Raw genomic sequence first — 19808 nt, forward strand, 5'->3', positions numbered from 1 at the left:
TGGATGGCACGAACTACTCCTTGTGGAGTTTTATGCTGAAAAATGTGCTTGTGGCAAAAGGTCTTTGGGATTTTGTTAGTGGTGATGAACCACGTCCAGGTCCATTGGCTCCAGAGACTCCTCCCCAAGGGGGTGCTCGTGGACGAGGACAACAGGTACAGGCTCCAGGACAGCCATTGCCTGTTCAGAGAACAAATGCTCAAAAGACATGGGATGCCAGGGATGCACAAGCTTTGTCACTCATTGCATTGTCAGTACAGAGGTCCATTATACCTCATATTCGTTCAGCTGGCTCTTCACAGAATGCATGGGTGACTTTGGAGCAGATGTATGCTGCTCGTAATGAGGCTAGGATCTCATTTTTGAAAAGAGAGCTGGAAAATCAGAAAATGAATGAAGGAGATGATATGTCTAGCCACTTAAACAAGCTGCAGGATTTGAGAGAACAACTCATCAATGTGGATGAGATTATTCCTGAGACACAGCTTGTGTCCACCATCTTGCACTCTTTGCCAAGATCTTACTTGGCTTTTCATACCTCTTTGAACCTCAGCATGAGGAATGCTGTTGAACCCCTCAAGTATCAGGAACTTGTTGCTCTCTTACTACAAGAGGAGCAAATGAGGAAGAATATGAATATGAACACAAATGCTGAACAAGCATTTACTACAGGTCAAAAGGGGAAAGGAAAAACTCAGCCAAAGAGTGCAAATCAAAACTCAGGTGATGGTGGTTCTTCACAGGATACCAAGAAAGGTGATGGACAGCCCAAGAAGAAGGGCAAATGTCATTACTGTAAGAAGCCAGGTCACTACATCACGGAATGTAGGAAGAGGATTGCCAAAGAAAAGGCAAAGGAAGCTGGGATGTCTGTTAATGATGCTTCTAAAGCTCCTCCAGAGACTGCTTCTTTTGTTGAGGACATGGATTACTGTTTTTATACATGCAGCTATGATGCCTCTCGGTCTTCACAGGCACTCAGTTTGACAGAGCATGCATGTACTTGGTATTTTGATAGTGGTGCCTCAAAGCATATCACATCTCGCAGGGATTTGTTTAGTCATGTTGGCCCTGCCCCTGTTGGCAAAACTGTTCAGTGTGCCAACAATGCTTCATATCCAGTTCGTGGCATTGGGGAGATTCAGCTCACAGCCATTGATGGCTTCATTCTCCGCCTTACAGATGCCTTATATGTACCAGGGATAAAGAAGAATTTGTTGTCCATTTCTTCTTTAGCACATTGTGGAATGCAGGTCCACTTTGATGATGATAAATGCATGGTCAGAGACAAAGCTAATGCCTTGACCTTGATGCTTACTGGTACATTATGTCATGGACTTTATCAGTTGGATGCATTTCAGCCAGTGGATCAGTCTGCTTATCATGCATTCACTCTTACTCCAGCTATGGTTGATGCGGAGTTATGGCATGCTCGCATGGGGCATGTAAATTTTGGGAGTCTTATGCTTATGCAGCGACATAATATGTTTACAGATCTACCTCTCATGGAGAAGCCTCCAGATCACATTTGTGAAGGATGTATTTTGGGAAGAATGCACAGGTTTTCCTTCCCACGTGATCAGGCTCTAAGAGCAACTGCAAAGTTGCAACTTATACACAGTGATCTTTGTGGTCCCATGCAGACGAAGTCATTAGGTGGTTGCTTTTATTTTGCAACATTTATTGATGACTTCTCTCGTATATGCTGGGTGTATCCTTTGACACAGAAATCACAGGTATATGATGCATTTTTGGCCTTTGTAGCACTTGCTGAGACATAGTCAGGATGCAAGGTGAAGACTCTCCGTTCTGACCGAGGGGGGGAATATATGTCACATGTGCTGAATTCCTTTCTTGGGAGTAGAGGTATAAAACATCAGTATACTACTCCTTACACTCCACAGCAGAATGGGGTTGCAGAAAGGAAGAATCGGTCACTCATGGAGATGGCCAGATGTATGCTAAAGGCAAAAAGACTACCACATATCTTTTGGGTGGAAGCAGTAATGTGTGCTTGTCATATTTTGAATCGATGTCCCACAAAGGCATTGGTTTCTATTACTCCTTTTGAGGCTTGGCATGGCCGCAAGCCTTCTGTATCGCATTTTCGTATCTTTGGGTGTCTTGCATATGCACACATACCCAAAGAGTTGAGGAGGAAGCTTGATGATAAAGCCACAAAATGCATTTTTGTTGGGTATAGCCGTGAGAGCAAGGGCTACAGGTTATATGACCCACTATCCAGGAAGATATTCATCAGTCGGGATGTGATTTTTGATGAAAAATCAGAAATATCCATGGCTGGTTATGAGGCAAATCAGGCTGAAAATGATGTGTTTGAAGGTCTACTACCCATGGAGTTTCATTCCACAGTTGGTGATCCAACTCATGAGGGTACTGGACAGCCAGCAAATGATGTAGGTGGTGCAGAAATTCAGCAGTCAAATGAGCCAGAAGCTGAACCAAATATGGGACAGCAGGCACCACAGGTCAGACATATACCTAGATGGTATTTGAGGACATTACAGGACAGCCATTTAGAGGGTCAAAGCCATGCAAGATGAGATTGATTCTATTAAAAAGAATCAAACATGGGATTTGGTTGATCTGCCCAAAGGCAAGAAAGCCATTGGTACTAAATGGGTCTATAAGTTGAAAAGACATGCAGATGGATCCATTGACAGGTACAAAGCCCGTCTAGTTGCAAAGGGCTATGCACAGAAGAAGGGCATTGATTATGAGGAGACATTTGCTCCTACATCCCGTATGTCGACACTTAGGTGTGTCATTGCATTGGCTGCACATCGTGGTTGGGTTGTTCACCAGTTGGACATAAAGACTGCATTCCTACATGGGGACCTCGAGGAGGAAGTTTATGTATTTCAGCCCATGGGATTTGCAGAACATGGTCATGAGGGGAAAGTATGCAGGCTGAAAAAGGCCTTGTATGGTTTGAAACAAGCTCCACGAGCTTGGTATGCAAAAATAGATGCTTTTCTACTCACTCAGGGATTTGTGAACAGTCCATCAGAGGCCACTCTGTATGTAAAGAAAGAAGAGACAGATCTGCTGGTCATCAGTCTTTATGTGGATGATCTCTTGCTCATGGGATCAAATGATGACAAAATTGCAGCTTTTAAGGAGATACTGCAACAGACATTTGACATGTCTGACTTGGGCCTTGTACATTACTATTTGGGCATACAGATTGTGCAGGATAACAGAGGCATTGGGTTGTTGCAATCACGTTATGTTGCTAAACTTCTAGAGAAGTTTAAATTTCAGGATTGCAAGCCTATTAGTACTCCTATGGAGCCTGGGATGAAACTGTCACTACAAGATGACAGTGTTTCCTTTGATGCCACTACATATGCTCAGGCTGTTGGGTGCCTCATTTACTTGTGTAATACAAGGCCAGATATTCAGTATGCAGTCTCTCAGTTGAGCAGATTCATGCACAGCCCACGGTTGTCACATTGGCAAGCTGTGAAGCGTGTATTCCGTTATTTGCAGGTTACCTTGTCTCTTGGGTTGCTTTATCCTGAGGGGGGTGACATGCAGTTACACGCTTACAGTGATTCAGATTGGGCTGGTGGTTTTGATACCGGACATTCCACTAGTGGAAATTGTTTCTTCCTTGGCGCTTCATGCATTTCTTGGCTAAGCAAGAAACAGACCACAGTGGCCACTTCGTCTTGTGAGGCCGAGTACAGAGCAGCCTACACTACTACTGTTGAGTGTGTTTGGCTGCGTCGTCTCATGATTGATATGGATATTTCGGTGGAGGAGCCTACACCTATCTATACTGATAGTCAGAGTGCCATTGCTGTGGCCAGGAATCCTGTGTTTCATGCTCGCACGAAACACATTGAGATTCACTATCATTTTGTTCGGGAGAGACTCCAGGCAGGAGATATCAGTCTGATCTACTGTCCTATAGATCAGAATGTGGCAGACATCTTCACCAAGGCATTACCACGTCCGAAATTTGAAGCATTCCGCAATGCTTTGAATTTGTTTCCTTTTGGTGGATGATGTACAGTGATCACATATCACTCCAGGGGGGTTTGTTGGGTTTTATGCTGTGTATGCACCCAGAGGAGTGCTAGTGATCATCAGTAGATTACTGGGGCACTTTTTACTTCAGTTAGTGGAGGTTTTTTTCCCCCAGTTTAGGTCAGTTTCACTTATATGCAGTTTATAAGTGTTTTGGTCCACCCGGCACATTTATGGCCGGACATGTGAACACTTATCTTTTAGGGTCACTATCATGTGGCTATTGTACTTCACTTTCTTATCATTGAAGCATACTGAAGTCGTGTTCACTCCTCTCTTGGTTTCCACGCTTGCTTGAACCTGTGTAAACCCTAACCCTAACCCTACATTGTCTTCATAATTCTGATCCAAATCCAAAAAACTTTGGAAGTACCACTGTGCCCCAGGCACAGTTAGCAACCATAGATCCAAAGCATCCCACCGGGTCCAAAAAAGCATCCTCCATAACAACAAGCCTACAGAACTGGTAGGGGGAGGGGCATCCTCAGAAGCATCACAAAGAGATGCAGAGATAGACTCCTCACAAAGAGGAAGGGAAGTAGGAATATAAACTGCAGTGGTAACAAAGTCCTCAAAAGCATCAGTGAGAGCAGAAGATTGTTCCATAAGTAGAATCAGATCCCAAGAATTAGCAACAAATAAATGATCCACGTGAAAGGATCACATCTCAAAGGGCAAAACACCCTCCTTGTTCTGCAAACATTGCAAAGAACTCAGGCTCGGACAAAATAAACTCTGCTCAGGATCTTTGAAAAGATTACTGCTCTCCTCCAAAAATTGTAAACTCCTGTCATAGAAAGTCTCCACAAAAACAAAACAGCTCTTGAAATTGATCAAGTGAAGTAGCTGGAGATAGGCCCCCTTTGAGTGTAGAAAACTCCTGTGGGAAGCAAAACGTAGGACACAAGGTTGTTTTTACTGTGGTAAGCCTGGGCATGTGCAAGCAGATTGCTATAAGAAGAGTGACATGCGAATCAACTTAATGTGCATGTGCCTAAGGTGAATACCATCCGTTCAATACACTTTGTATCCATCTATACTATACCCCATAAAGGTAAGAGTGCACAGCCCATCATGCTTATGAAGTATATCTAATCACACTTCCCTACTTAGGGATGGAAGTATGTCTATGGCCAATCATACTTCCCCACTTAGGGATGGAAGCATGTCCAATCATACTTCCCCGCTTAAGGATGGAAGCATGTCCATTGATGGGTTTCTCCGGAATAAGAACTCATGTCTAATCATGAAGCCAACCGTGCTAGGTCAGACAACATGTCCGAGTTATATTTATCTTCAAGATTCTTGATAGAAGATTCCATGTACATGCAGGGTTAGTTCCGTACGTCGTACGACTGAAAGCGTACGTACCTGTTGTACGGTACGGTACCGTACGGATTCGTACGATACCGTACGATTTTTTTTTGGGTGGTGGTGGTGGTGGTGTTGTTGTTGTTGTTGCGTGGAGCAATTTCAGTCTTCTAGAGAGCCATTCATCGCCCTTTGCAGCCTATAGGAAGTTGTTTGTCAGGAGCGTGTGCACTTGCCATTGCCATATTAGGCAAGCGATCATATTGCCTGATGAGGAGGAGGAGGCAATCTTCATGGAGCTCTATAGTGAGCTTCCATTGCCCCCTCATGATGATACCCCACTGCCTAGAGAGCCCTTGTTTGATGATGATGGCAACCTACTTAGCGAGAATGATCCCCAGAGTGTCTCGTCCACCTTCGACGAAGAGTCCTCTTCAGAGAACTCTCTTGATGGACACTCTAGTAGTGATCATGTTGATGATCATGCAGATGTTGGTGATGATGTAGACTTTTGATATGTTATAGCTCTCTAGGCATTGGGCATCTATCTCCTTCTAGCCCATCGATGATGTATTGTAGTATGTAGTATACTGTATCATGTATGTACGCATGTTGGCGGTCGCCCATGCCATGAGTTTTTGGCCTATCCTTTTGTAGCAATTTTGTACTCTAATGGCATGATGACATTATGTTCATGGTTCTACTATTTTGTAACTTCTTGTCTACAATTTTTAAGTTTAGGAAGTATTTTTTAAAAAAAAAACGTACTAATATCGTACCGTACCTCAAAAAATTTTAAGGTACCAAGTAGTACCGTATTTTATCGTACCGTACCATATCGTACCTTTCGTACTAACTAACCATGTGTACATGGTTAGGGTTTCTCACAAACAGAGGTGGGTGACATACCTCCCCTATATTGCCCTATATTGCAGTTGTCCTCAATTGAAAGGCATCTAGGTAAGGGTTCAATATCTCTGGATAATCTTCAAGGTCTTCTGGATTCATCCACTGAGCATCCAAGGGTGGATAGCTCTTGAACTTTACGAGGAATTTCCTGATAAGCTTTCCTTTGGATCTTGTCCTTTCCCTATGATAGACGATTTGTTTAGGTTGTAATACCTCTATAGTCTGCGCATGTACTTCAGGTGGAGCCTCCATGACTGGAGAAGTAGGCGGCTCTCCATGATATGGCTTTAATAAACTTACATGAAAAGTGTTATGAATTTGCCAATGAGAGGGCAGTTCAAGTTGAACATCTACATCATTAATCATTTGTTTGATTTTGAATGGTCCATAATACCTGCTTGAGAGTCTAGTAAATTGACTCTCTTTCTCTTTCTTCTTCTTCAAGTGTGCTTTCTCAAACTTTAGAATCACCCTTTATAATCAGTGTCTCTTCTATGTTTGTTGGTAGTTTTCTTATGTTTGGCTTGAGATCTCTCTATGGAGTGGTGCACTTGTGTGAGCATTTGGTCCATGTCTTCTACAAACTTGTAAGCTGCAAAGATCTTCTCTTTGGTTTGCATTATGGTGTAGTTTATATTACAGCGGCGGCAGTGCATGGTGTGACTCCAGAGGAGAAGTATAGTGGTAGAAAACCAAGTTCGTCATACTTGAAAGTGTTTGGATGCATTGCATAGGTACACATTCCTAATGAGCTACCCAGTAAGTTAGATCCAAAGACTGAACAATGTGGGTTGCGAATTTAACAAGCGGCAAATACTTTTCCCAAGTTGCCTTCTTTTCAGTACAAAAGCATTTCAAAAGATCCAAAAGTTGTAAGTTGACATTCTCACTTTGCCCATCTATTTGGGGGTGATAAGAAGAAGAAAAATCAAGCTTAGTTCCTCCATTCTCAAAGAGGGTTCTTGAGAACAAGCTAGTAGTCCTTGGATCTCTATCTCCCACTATGGTCTTTGGAAGTCCATGATGTTTGAAAATTTGGGCCAAATATGTAGTAGCCATTTGTTTAACCCCCACTGTCTTCTTTACTGGAATAAAGTGAGTCATTCTACCGAATCTATCCACAATTGTCTAGATGGCATCATTCCTCTTCGGAGTCTTCGGCAGTCCTGTGATGAAGTCCATGGCAATTCTTTCCAATGGTTTTTTTGGAATAGGCAAAAGGTTGTAATAAGCCTTGTGACCTACCTCGATCAAACTTCACCTTTTGGTATGTGATGCATTCACGAATAAATGCCTCAATGTCCTTCCTCATAGAAATATCTTTCTAACATTTGTGTAGTAGGAAGAATAAGGAAGAATACCCCTATGTCCAACAAAAGGAGGTGCATGGCATTTCTCCATGACTCTCTGCCTAAATTCCTTCACTATGCAAAGCTGATCCTTCATCATTAAGAAACCTTCCCTTATTGAGGAAGGTGTCTTAATGTTTCCTTGCTGTAAACAATGACATACCTGGGTAAAATATGCATTTGTAGCATATAAATCGCGCATTACCGTGAAGTCGGTGTGGTATCCGATAGTGATGGCACCAACTTCAGGTCTTCTAGACAAAGCGTCAGCCACCAAGTTGTCTTTGCCCTTCATGCTCTCCATTGTGAAGTGAAACATGGAGAAGAAGTCTGACCATCTCATCTGCGTAGGTGACAGCTTCATCCGGGTAAGAAAGTACTTCAAACTTTGATCAGCCTTGACCACAAAAGTAGTGCACAAGAGATAATGCTTCCAAATGGTCAAGGCATGGACCACTGCAAGCAATTCCTTTTGATAGGTGGAGTAGTTCTTCTCACCTTCATGTAACTTCGTGGTCTTCCTTCTTGCATCAAAACAACACCTATGCCTACATTTGAAGCATCACAATGTACCACAAAATCTTTATTTAGATCTGGTCGATGCAAAACGATATGTTTGCTGGCTTCTTCTCTCAACCTTTTGAAGGCTGCCTCCTCTCTCTTAGTCCAGTTAAAAACAACTTTCTTCTTTCAACCTTTTGAAGGCTGCCTCCTCTCTTTGAGTCCCGTAAAAAACAACTTTCTTCTTGCACAAGTCATGCAAATTGTAGCGATGTGTGCAAAATAGCGCACATATTGTCAATAGTATGAGGAAAGTCCAAGGAAGCTTCATGGACATCGTTCGGAGTTGGCCACTCCACAATGGCCTTGACTTTGGTCGATGTATGGATCCATCATTCGTACACCTGCTCGGATGATATGTCCCAAGTACTTGATTTCTTGCAAAAAGAACTCACTCTTCTTTGGATTTATGTACAATTTATGTTCTCTTAGCTCTTGAAATACGATAGTTAAATGCTTCGTATGTCCCTCTTCATTTTGTGAAAAGACAATAATGTCATCAAAGAAAGTTCCACAAAATCTTCTATGTTGGCGAAAAAATCGATCCATCATTCGGTTGAAGGTAGCCAGTGCATTGATCAATCCAAAGGGCATGACCAAGAATTCATAAGAGGCTAAAAGTGGTACGGAAGGTTGTCTTGGAGATATCCTTTGGTGCAATTCGAACTTGATGATACCCACTCTTCAAATCAATCCAACTGAAAACTGAAGCTCCACTTAGTGTGTCCAAGATATCATCGATTCTTGGAATAGGGTATCTATTTTTTATGGTAACCTTATTCAAGGCTTGATAATCCATACACATGCGGAAAGAACCATTCTTCTTTTGCACTAGCAAAATTGACGAGCAGTAAGGGGACTGGCTAGGTCAGACCATGCCCTTCTCTAGCAACTCATTCACTTGATTCATGATCTCCTCCATTGTCAAGCACTCACATGGTAAGGGGCTTCATTCGGAGTCAAGCTTCTCGGAGAGATCTATCTTATGATCTTCAAGTCTTTCAGGTGAGAGTTCACCTGGAATAGACTCACTAAAACAATCATTGAATTGCTGCAAAAAGTTCATATGCTCAACATTTACATTATCTTTAGATTTACTTTCTTGTGCAAAGAATAAATAACTGCAAATGGAACTTTTCATTGCCTTTTTAACTTGTACATGACCCACAAGAGGAATGGAGTTTCCTCGAACTCCTCCTAATACAATATTCTTTCCTTTATGAGTGATCTTGAGTTTGTCTTCATCTTGGCCGTAGAGAGGTACAGCTTTGACCTTGCACATCCAAGGTATGCCAAGCATCACATCACACCCTTGAGTAGGACCTATGAGAAAGTCCACATTGTCCAAGTAACTTCCTAGAAGGATCCTTCACCGGAACAACTTGCACTTGTTGCCCAAAAAGTGTGTCAGCAATAGTGAACATATCTTTGTTAATAGCTCGGGCTACTTCTTCAGAGATGAAGTTATGAGTAGACCCAGATTCAATCATAACAACCACGGGCTGATTTCTTAGCTTACCACAAATGCTTTCCATGGTTGCCTTTCTTTGGTGTCGTGGCTGGATTCGGGAACTTGCATGTCTGTGATGGTGCCAACCTTCGGCTTCGATGTCTCCTTTTCTTCGGTCCTCTTTTTCGTGTCCTTTTTGCACTCCCATGCCATGTGCCCTCTTTGTCCACATTGGAAGTATCTTCCTTCTTTGATGCGTTGCTCTAGCTCTTCCTTAGACAGCTTCTTAAAGATTGGGTTAGGCTTTTTGGCTTGATCTTTGAGATTGGATGATTTGGAGGCTGGGTAAGGCTTCTTTTCTTGCTTCTCTTGGTTCTTTGCCTTCTTTGAGTGCGGCTCCTTCGAAGAAGACCCCTTCCTCTTGACCATCCACTTCATATCACGAGCTTCCGCATTCAATGCAAACTCCATGCAATTCTTCAAAGTGTCTTTGAGGGAAACATGCATAAGGGGTTGTAGGAGAGGATTCAAACCTCCCTCAAACTTGCGGATGACTTCGCTATCGTTGATGTCAATGTATTGAACAACTTTAAAATAAACATCCCAAAACCGATGAATGTACTTTTGGACATTATCTCCTTGCTGATCCAACTTGTCCCACTTTATGCACACCTTCTCTTGAAGTCCATGGGTAGGAATTGAGCTTTGAGCATCTAGGTTTTTGGGTTGAGGTTCCTAGTAACAAGTGATAGATACCAATTACTAGCAACTTCTTTAAGATTTATAGCTACCTGATGGAGTTTCGATTCTTCAAAATAATTACGATTTTTGAAAGCCAAATCAAACTCCATGATGAAAGCTAAGATCTTTGTGATGTCACTGTCCTTTCCATCATAATATGGTAATTTCACACTTCTATCTCCTAGCTTGCAAGTCTCTTGCTTCTCCTTCTCATTGATGTCCGGTACAGCTGCCTTTTTCACCATCATTGGTGACTCCACTGGTGGTAGAATAGAGGAAGCTAGGTCCAAGAAAACCGCTTGCTCAAATGAATCTAGACTAATGATTCCCTTCTCATGAAGATATTGTGTGAAAATGGTATTTTAGCCAGCCCAAAAAGGGGGTTTTTTTTTGTATATTTTGTCTTGCTGCTGGCCGATGGCCTTCCTTGGAGGCTGGACCAACCAGCAGCTCCACAACATATATTTATAATCGCTTCATAATTCAGCACAAATAACCACATCATAATCGACATCATACTCAGGATCGGCTGCTGTTGCCGGCCTACCTCAGCAGCAGCAGCAGCCTGGATCTTCACCATATCTGCGTTTTTCTGCTGCAGCACATCTTGGGACAGCAGCCCTCTCTGCATCCATCACATCAGCGTTTTTCTCCTACAACTCACCTCAAGACAGCAGCCCACTTTCTGCTCCATCATCCTCCATTGACTTGGGACAGCAGGCCTCTTTGCTCATCATTCTCCATCGACTTGGGACAGCAGCCTGCTCTCAGCTCATCATTCGACATCGGGACAACACCCCTCTCTGCCCATCTTCATTCGACATCGGGACAACAGCCCTCTCTGCTCATCACAATTCGACATCTAGGTACTGCAGCACCCTCCTCACCAGAGTTAGGTATTGCAGCACCCTCCTCACCAGAGTTAGGTACCATAGCACCCTTGTCACCAGAGCCTGCACCACTACACCTTCCGCTGTCCACTACAGACATTTACCACCTCAGAGTGCCTCCGCATCCACCGACGCGAGCCTTTGACACCGACCATCTCTCGAAGGTGTGCCCTTGCCTCACATCGACACGATGTGAGCCTTCGTCACTGACCGTGCTTCAGCTCCGACCTCGTCTTTGCTGTTGCGTCAGTCTACTACTTACAGTCACCTCACGTCAAAGGGCCTCTTGTACAGGATTTCATACACCATCATATATATACTCATTCATCCATTTCATGCTGCGTTGATTTGCTCCGATCTCTGGTACATCTGGTCCTTTCGTAACACCAAAGGATCACCTACTTTGACCTTCTCACATAATCTCAAAATGAGAAATCTTTGAATGGTTGATGGCCTTCCTTGATACCACTGCTTGCACATCCGGGAAACTTCTACGGAGTCATTGAAATGATCTTGATCTTTCACTGTGGTTAGACAACTTCTTAGCAGCAAAAAGCTTGTTTCTAGGGATTGTCTTCAATTACCAACAAGGTAAGGAAGATAATAATAGGATGATCAAATCCAAATATCCAAATCCAATGAATCCAAGTCCAGTGAATCCAAATCCAAGTCCAAGTCCAAAATCCATGTCCATATCCAAGCTTCATGCCCAACCTATCTGTCCAAGTTCCATGTTTATGTCCAAGCTTCATGTTCCATGTCCAAGCTCTATGCCCAAGTTCTCCATGTCCAAGCTATATGTCCAAGTCCAAGAAACACTCACTCATCCCATGAGTAATCTCCACAACTCTTATAGTCTTGTCCATGAAGAAAATTCTTTCTCACAAGAAAACTGATATAAAACCTGCTTTAATGGTTTTTGGGCGATAAAAACATCCAAAAAGCAATTTTTAGGGTTTTTGGAGTAGTTTTAGGGTTTTCGAAATTTCTGTCCATACAGTTCCGTACATTCGTCCGTATCGCCCATGCATATGCCCATACAAGTCTAGGGCTAATCGTACATCTGAAAAGCAAGTTGAAGAAGGTGTTGATGGCGAAGAAAAAGCTCTCCATGATCATAATGATGTCCACACACACTCCACAATCTCCTTCAATCTTCAATGATCTTGTTCATGGTACTACAAGAGAAGTCCAATCCTTTTTATACTTGTAAGAGACCTTGATTTGGGCCAAAAAGCCTTGGCTCGCGGTCAACCTTGTTTGACTTTTTGCTTTTTCCCTGCTTTTTGACCAAGAATAGTGCTTTTTCTTAATCAATCCTTATGGACCTTGATGTGCTCCCGCATCGTTGACGACTTTGCAAGATTTATCACCCGCATCTGTACTTCCAAGGAGATCCTCTTCATGGGCGATACCGTGTTATAGAGAGAAGCCAAATGTTGCCATATACCTCTGGCCAGCGTCATATGCTTGATATGATCGATTACTTGCGGTGTGCACTAACTCCGGCCGAGGAACCCCAACAACAATGAAATCAGCGAGGTCATAAGACTCCAGAACAGATTCCATCATTACCTTACATATGCCGTAGTTGTTCCCGTCCAACTGACGATCCACTAGGAACGTGGAGAGTGTCGGGATCTTCACATGCTTCTCAGCCATCTCAAGTAAATCTGCCATTGCGGGGGTGTAACTGAAAAGGGAGGGTGGGTGGGAAAAAAGGACTTAAACCTGCAAGTGGCTGTCTAGCAAATCAGCCCACCTTCCTCTTGTTTCTCCTCTTCCTGAACGGTCCAAAACAGTCCACCAATCAGCAACAAAACAGCCCCCCTCTTGCTCACACAGTTCCCAAGATCTATCAAGAGCCTAGAGCTCTGATACCATGTCAGAATATGCAGCGGAGATGAAGACAAAATCTGAAAACACAAGAGCAAGTGCAGTGCAGAAAAACACAGCAATAGAGAGGGAGAGAGAGAGGCGTGCTATATACCCAAGAAAATCTCGGAATACCCAATACAAAGTGTGTGGGGGCTAGGGGCCATTTTATATGGCCCCTATGATCCAGTCGGCTAGTAGCAAAGACAGCCGACAGCAACAAGAAGACACCCGACCTGCTACAACCCTAGTCGGCCAATTTCCGGTAGTCGGCCAGCACACACATCAAGTCAGCCAGCTACAGAGAGAGGCAGGGAGCAGCAAGAGCAGTTGGCCATCACTTGGATCAATCCAAGAGCCACAGGACAACCTCCCACACCTGGTAAAAATATGGAGAGTGGGAAAAAATGAGAAAACACCTAAATCGGGCGGGCACACCCACAACAGAGGCCTTGGTGTAAATATACAGACAGGAGATGACTGCTAACAGTTTCCACTGCCTACTCTCCATCTTTGTGTACTCGTCAAGTTTTTCTCTACCTGTGTGTGTGTGGGGTAGCTAGCAGCAAGGTCTTCTCAGCCCTACAAGACGTAACAATGCTTGTAGTGAAATATTCAGGTGACATGCATGGGCAATGGTGTGCCTAGGGGATTAGCTGGGAGTGTTGCGATGGTACACCACCACTAGCAAAGTGGCCAGCAAGGCATACAAAAGGGTGGCCAATGGGTTGTCCAACTGGGCCTATTTTAGACCCTATATATTAAACTATAAAAAAGTAACAAATGGCTAATTGCTAAGCCTTTGTTCCTTGCGTACATCCCAAAGCTCTTCATGGAGGTTCGCAAATGGGATCTGCACCTACAATTGACTTCTTGGTCATTGGTCTTCATGCTGGTACGGATGTACTTCACCTCCTCAATACACTTCCATTATGGTTGTTTCCACCCTTCACTGTTGGAGAATTGATAGAAAGTCATCATATTTGTTTACACGTGAAGAGTTGAACGGTCAGGTGACATGGCTGGACATAAACTTGCACCTGCTTATGGGTGCTACAATCTGAGTAGGGACATGCTATGCATCGATGGATTTGTTTATCTAGATCTTTGTTAGTAGACTTGCAAGCAGCTGGCATTGAATATGTGTTTATTGCAATTTTGTTTGACTAAGGTATTCGTGTCTATATGCCTCTAAATTTCTATGTCTGTTGGGGAGAGGTGTAGGTTATGATCATATCTGGACGTGACAAGGGGCTTACTGGACTTGTGACTCAAGTTGTTCGCTCTCGAAATCGCGTGATTGTTGAAGGAAGGAATTTGGTGAGTATTCTATGGGGACATGTTTCCCGTCTTTACCCACATGTCAAAAGGTACGAAAAGTGTCTATTAATTTAGCAGATATAGATCAGAGAAATACTAGGTGTGACAATGATTGCTAAACCTACCGAACTGATTGCATTCTAAACACATTTCTACCTCAACATGAAAGTTTGTAAAGTATTTATTTTAAGTCTGATGTTGGTTTATTACATTTTTTAAGTATCTGAAAATTGATCTAATGGTCATGCACATTTATGTTGTTATGTTTGATTAAATTTGTAGATTTGGCTAAATTAGTGATTACTAGAGTAGCGGGTGGCTCAGTTTTTCTATGCTTTATAAACAATATAGTTCAAGATCTTTATTTTACACAATTCTTGCCTCCCAATGCCGTGGAGAAGATCATGAGCAAGTGGGATATAAGATTGAGCAGACGAACAATGAGTCCGTGTAGACATATGTAAACAAGTTTTGGAAGATCTACTTGGAGGTCTTGCCATTCTTGCTTGTGGGTGAGCCCAAGAAGAAAAGGAAGTTCAAGTCCGGACTTCAACCGGTCTACAACTCCGCTCTTGATACTCACCACAATGCTACCTTGTAGGACTATATAGTAGCTGCTCTTGCCACCGAGCAATAGGAGCATAAATTGCAGCGTTCTAGTAAAGGAGACCATGCATTCAAGGGCAAAGAGAGGGTTGGTCATAAGCCACAAAAAAACGGATAGCATGGTAAACCTTTTGTGAAAGATGTAAAGAGTGGTGGGAAGGCTGAAAATATGCAGCCCAAGGATGCCTCTTTAGAAAAAGCACAAGTTTAGCCTCACTCCTCAGCAAAAGGAGCAATATGCCAAGGAGGGTAAATGCTTCTCATGTGCTAGCAAAGATCACATGTTTAGGGAATGCCCGCAACGGAAGGAGGAGGAAAATGAGAAGCAACCAAAGGAAAATGTGCATGCTATTCCTGTCAGAGTATGCAGCGGAGATGAAGACAAAATCTGAGAACACAAGAGCTAGTGCACTGTAGAAAAATACAGCAATAGAGAAGGAGAGAGAGAGGCGTGTAACTCTGCTCTATATACACAAGAAAATCCCGAATACCTATTACAATGAGTGGGGGGCCATGGGGCCATTTTATATGGCCCCACATGTGCAGTCGGCTAGCAGTAGTACAGCCGACAACATGGTGATGGACACCCGACTGCTGCATCTCAAGTCGGCTAGCACATGTGAAGTCGGCCAATAGCAGAGAGAAGCAGGGAGCAGTCGGCCAGTGTTAGAGCACACTATCCTGCAGTGGGCCAGCATACAGAGGTAGCCAACATGCACAAGACAGCCTCCCACAACAGAAAAAATAGGGAAAAATATGGAGAGTGGGGAAAATGAGAAAACACCTAATCCGGGCGGGCACACCCACAACAAAGGCCCTGGTGTAAATATACAGACAGGAGATGAGTGCTAACACCCCCTCTCAGCTCCTGGATGTGGAACCAACCCCAGGGAGCTGGAGTGCTGGCGGAGCAAAGCTTGAGATAGAGACTTCATGAAGAGGTCCACCGCACTGTCCTCCGTCGAACAAAACTCTAGCAAGATGTTATCAGCAACAATCTTTTCACAACAAAGTGTCTCTGGATGACCTGGCCTGTTGCCTTGTCTCGGAGAGCAACAAAATGGTCATCAAACTCCACCCGTACGCCAGTCTTGCAAACCTGATGCACTGACAACAGATGAAAACCAAGGGACGGAACATACAACACTTGGGGGGAATGCTTCCCCGCTCTGCCGTCGGGAACTATCTCCAACCTGCCCTCACTGTGAACTGGGATAGTGGATGTATCCCCAGTAAGAATGTGACCAGAATACCTGCAGAGATCCTGTAAAGCCGAACGAGGAGGAGTCATGTGCCTGTAAGCACCACTGTCTAGAATCCACTCCCGAGTATCCGTAGCGGAGAGTCCTCGAACCTCCTCCCTGCTTGAAGAAAATGAAACATTGGTGTCCATCACCTCCAAGTGCACAAAAGCTGGAGTCTTTACGGTTGTTGCTGAGGATTCTGCACCCTTCTCGGTGCTCCGCTTGGGACATTGCCTCCAATAGTGGCCTTTCTTGCCACAATCATTATAGGTCCTCTTTGCCTTTAGTTTCTCACGATCTGAGTCGGACATCTTCTCAGAAGACTTCTCCGATGAAGCCTTCCCTTTGCCCTTGTTGTTACGGCCTTTTGACTGTTGGCCAATTAAGGCCTCCAAACCTCCGCCCTGTGGAGGGTTCGTGAATCTTTCCTCGTGGTCCAAGACCATGGGCACAAGCCTCTCCCATGTACTGCTGAGCCTGCCACTGGTAATCCAAGAAGAGTAGAAAGCTGAGTACTGAGAGGGCAAATGCGACAGCAACGTGATGGCCATATCCTCCGATGATATCTCCTTCCTAGCTTGAAGAACTTCTTGCTGAAGAGCTTGTAGCTTGTTAATGTGCTCTCGCATCGTCGATGACTTTGCAGGATTCATAACCCACATCTGTACTTCCAAGTAAATCCTCTTCATGGGTGATACCCTGTTATAGAGAGAAGCCAAATGTTGCCATATACCTCTCGCCAGCGTCATATGCTTGATATGATTGATTACCTGCGGTGTGCAGTTTAGGGAAATGAAAGAACGGACCTTGGCATTGACACGATCCCACAACTGTGCGTGTGCCTTGCGTCCCTTCCGAATCGAGGGTAACTCCCTTCCTCTACCTCCAGCCGTGGAACCCCAACAACAATGAAATCAGCAAGGTCGTAAGACTCCAGAAGTGATTCCATCATTACTTTCCATATGCCGTAGTTGTTCCCGTCCAAGTGACGGTCCACTGGGAACGTGGGGGAGTGTCGGGATCTTCACATGCCTCTGAGCCATCTCAAGTAAATCTGCCATTGCGGGGGTGTAAGTGAAAAGGGTGGGTGGGTGGGAAAAAAGAACTTCTTAAACTTGCAAGTGGCTGTCTAGCAAATCAGCCCCGCCTTCCTCTTGCTTCTCCTCTTCCCGGACGGTGCACAATAGTCCACCAATCGGCAACACAACAGTCCCCCTCTTGCTCACACAGTTCCCAAGATCTATCAAGAGCCTAGAGCTCTGATACCATGTCAGAATATGCAGGGGAGATGAAGACAAAATCTGAGAACACAAGAGCAAGTACACTACAGAAAAATACAGCCATAGAGAAGGAGAGAGAGAGGCGTCTCTATATACACAAGAAAATCCCGAATACCTAATACAATGAGTGGGGGGCCATTTATATGGCCCCACATGTGCAGCCAACAGTAGTACAGCCGACAGCATGGTGATGGACACCCGACTGCTGCATCTCAAGTCGGCCAGCACATGTGAAGTCGGCCAATAGCAGAGAGAAGCAGGGAGCAATCGGCCAGTGTTAGAGCACACTATCCTGCAGTCGGCCAGCATACAGAGGTAGCCGACATGCACAGGACAACCTCCCACAACAGAAAAAATAGGGAAAAATATGGAGAGTGGAGAAAAATGAGAAAACACCTAATTCGGGCAGGCACACCCACAACAGAGGCCTTGGTGTAAATATACAGACAAGAGATGACTGCTAACAGTTCCCGATATACAAAGCATGGCAAGAAAGAGAGAGAGTGCGTAGAGGATGGGGACAGCTCAAAGATCAGCCTGCTCTCTTATGTTTGATGATTGTGCTACAGATAATTTCATTTCTGTGGAAATGGTGGCCTCTTTGAGTATTGAAATAGGGGACATGAGACCCCAAATAGAAGTAGAGGCCGCATTTGTGGGTAAAGAACTGCAGGCAACCTCGATCATTGGGAAGTTGCGCATGCATGTCCAAGGCTACCTCGATCATGAGAACTTTTTGGTTGCACCACTCAATGGATGTGATGGATTTCTTGGGAAACCATTGTATCACCACATAGAGCCATTTAAGGAATATAGAACCAACAGGATTACTTTTATGCAGAAAGGCCGCATGCATGTTATTGATGGTGGCCAGAGAGACTCCATCCCAGTTGTATCTCATATCCAGATTAATAAAGCAATGAAGAAGTGCGTTTCCATGTATTTGGTCTTTGCTCGTGATAAGGTTGAATGTAGTGATGTATGTGTAGATACTCTCATAATGGAAGGCTAAAATTTTTAAATGCATACAAGGATTGCTTTACAGATGCATTACTAGGAGAGCTACCTCTTGAGAGACCCGAGGATCATTGCATTGATTTGGTACCGGGTAGCTCCCCACAAAATTGACCTGCATATAGGGTAAGCAGAGCACAACAAGAGGAGATTATGAAACAAGTGACAGAGCTTTTGGATCAAGGTTTGGTTGAGCCAAGCTCTTTGCCATATTGCTCTCCGGTCTTGCTAGTGCAGAAGAAGGATGGTTCCTTTCGTATGTGTGTGGATTACCGAGCTTTAAATAAGCTTACTATCAAGAACCGTTTCCCAATTCTGCACATAGATGACATCCTTGATAAACTTGATGAGTCTCCATGTTTCAACCTTCCGTGGTGACTTGTCTGCTGCCATGTGTGAATTGTACTAGATGGATGTTGATTTTGGGCATATATGGACTGATTTAGTGGCTGGACATGCACATGCCTCTTACGTGATCAAAGATAGGTATCTCATGAAGGATAATTGCCTATGTTGTGTCAAATATGAGGCAAAAGGTCATTGATGAGTGCCATGCTCCTCCGTATGCAAGAGAAAGAGGTATAATGCCTACTACGCACATGTTTGAGCGTTACTTCTTTTGGCCATAAATGCACAAAGATATAGAGGCATACGTACATGCACGTTTCACTTGCTAGAAAGTCAAGTTTGACAGGCAAAAGGCTCTTGGTTTGCTTCAGTCTTTGCCTATTCCCTTACAGCCATGGGCATATTTGTTTCTTGTATCGGTACGAACTGATTCGTACGGTACGATTAGTCGTTTATAGCCGTTGCGCTGTTCGTTTTGTGTGCAGTTTTTAGCCGTTTTATGACCGTTTTAATTGCCGTTTTCTTGCCGTTTTTGGCTTGCTTTGTGGCCCATGTGACATGTCACATGTGTTTAGGCCTTTGCTTGGCCCATTGCCATGGGTCATGGGCCATGGCCCATTGAACATTCCTTGTGATACATCCTCCCCCGCCGCCTCCATCGGTGCCGCCTCCCCCGCCTCAAAGAGACAAAGGCTTGAGTCTCCAATGAGGCAAGCCACTCTAGCCCAAGCCACCGGGGGGTTTACTTCTTCTCTATCACATCTCCGAGAACGGCAACGGCTAGCGGATATAGAGATTGCATGCACTATTATTGAGTGCAATCTCTCATTCCATGTACTCAAGGTAGATCAATG

At 44.0% G+C, this 19808-nt stretch overlaps 1 protein-coding gene across 4 annotated transcripts in view; it reads left to right on the forward strand.

Annotated features, from left to right (window-relative positions):
- LOC147625192 (KOW domain-containing protein) overlaps positions 1–19808 on the forward strand; it is a 50978-nt gene that overhangs the window by 15370 nt on the left and 15800 nt on the right. For all 4 annotated transcript variants that reach the window (XM_086818959.1, XM_086818956.1, XM_086818957.1 and 1 more), the window contains exon 3: positions 14367–14462. In XM_086818959.1, the coding sequence (XP_086675085.1) occupies positions 14367–14462 (96 nt within the window). The remainder of the gene's footprint in view (positions 1–14366; positions 14463–19808) is intronic.

This window comes from Cibotium barometz, chromosome 24 (genome assembly GCF_041138505.1).
Source record: "Cibotium barometz isolate CiBa-2024 chromosome 24, ASM4113850v1, whole genome shotgun sequence".
Taxonomy (NCBI): Eukaryota; Viridiplantae; Streptophyta; class Polypodiopsida; order Cyatheales; family Cibotiaceae; genus Cibotium; species Cibotium barometz.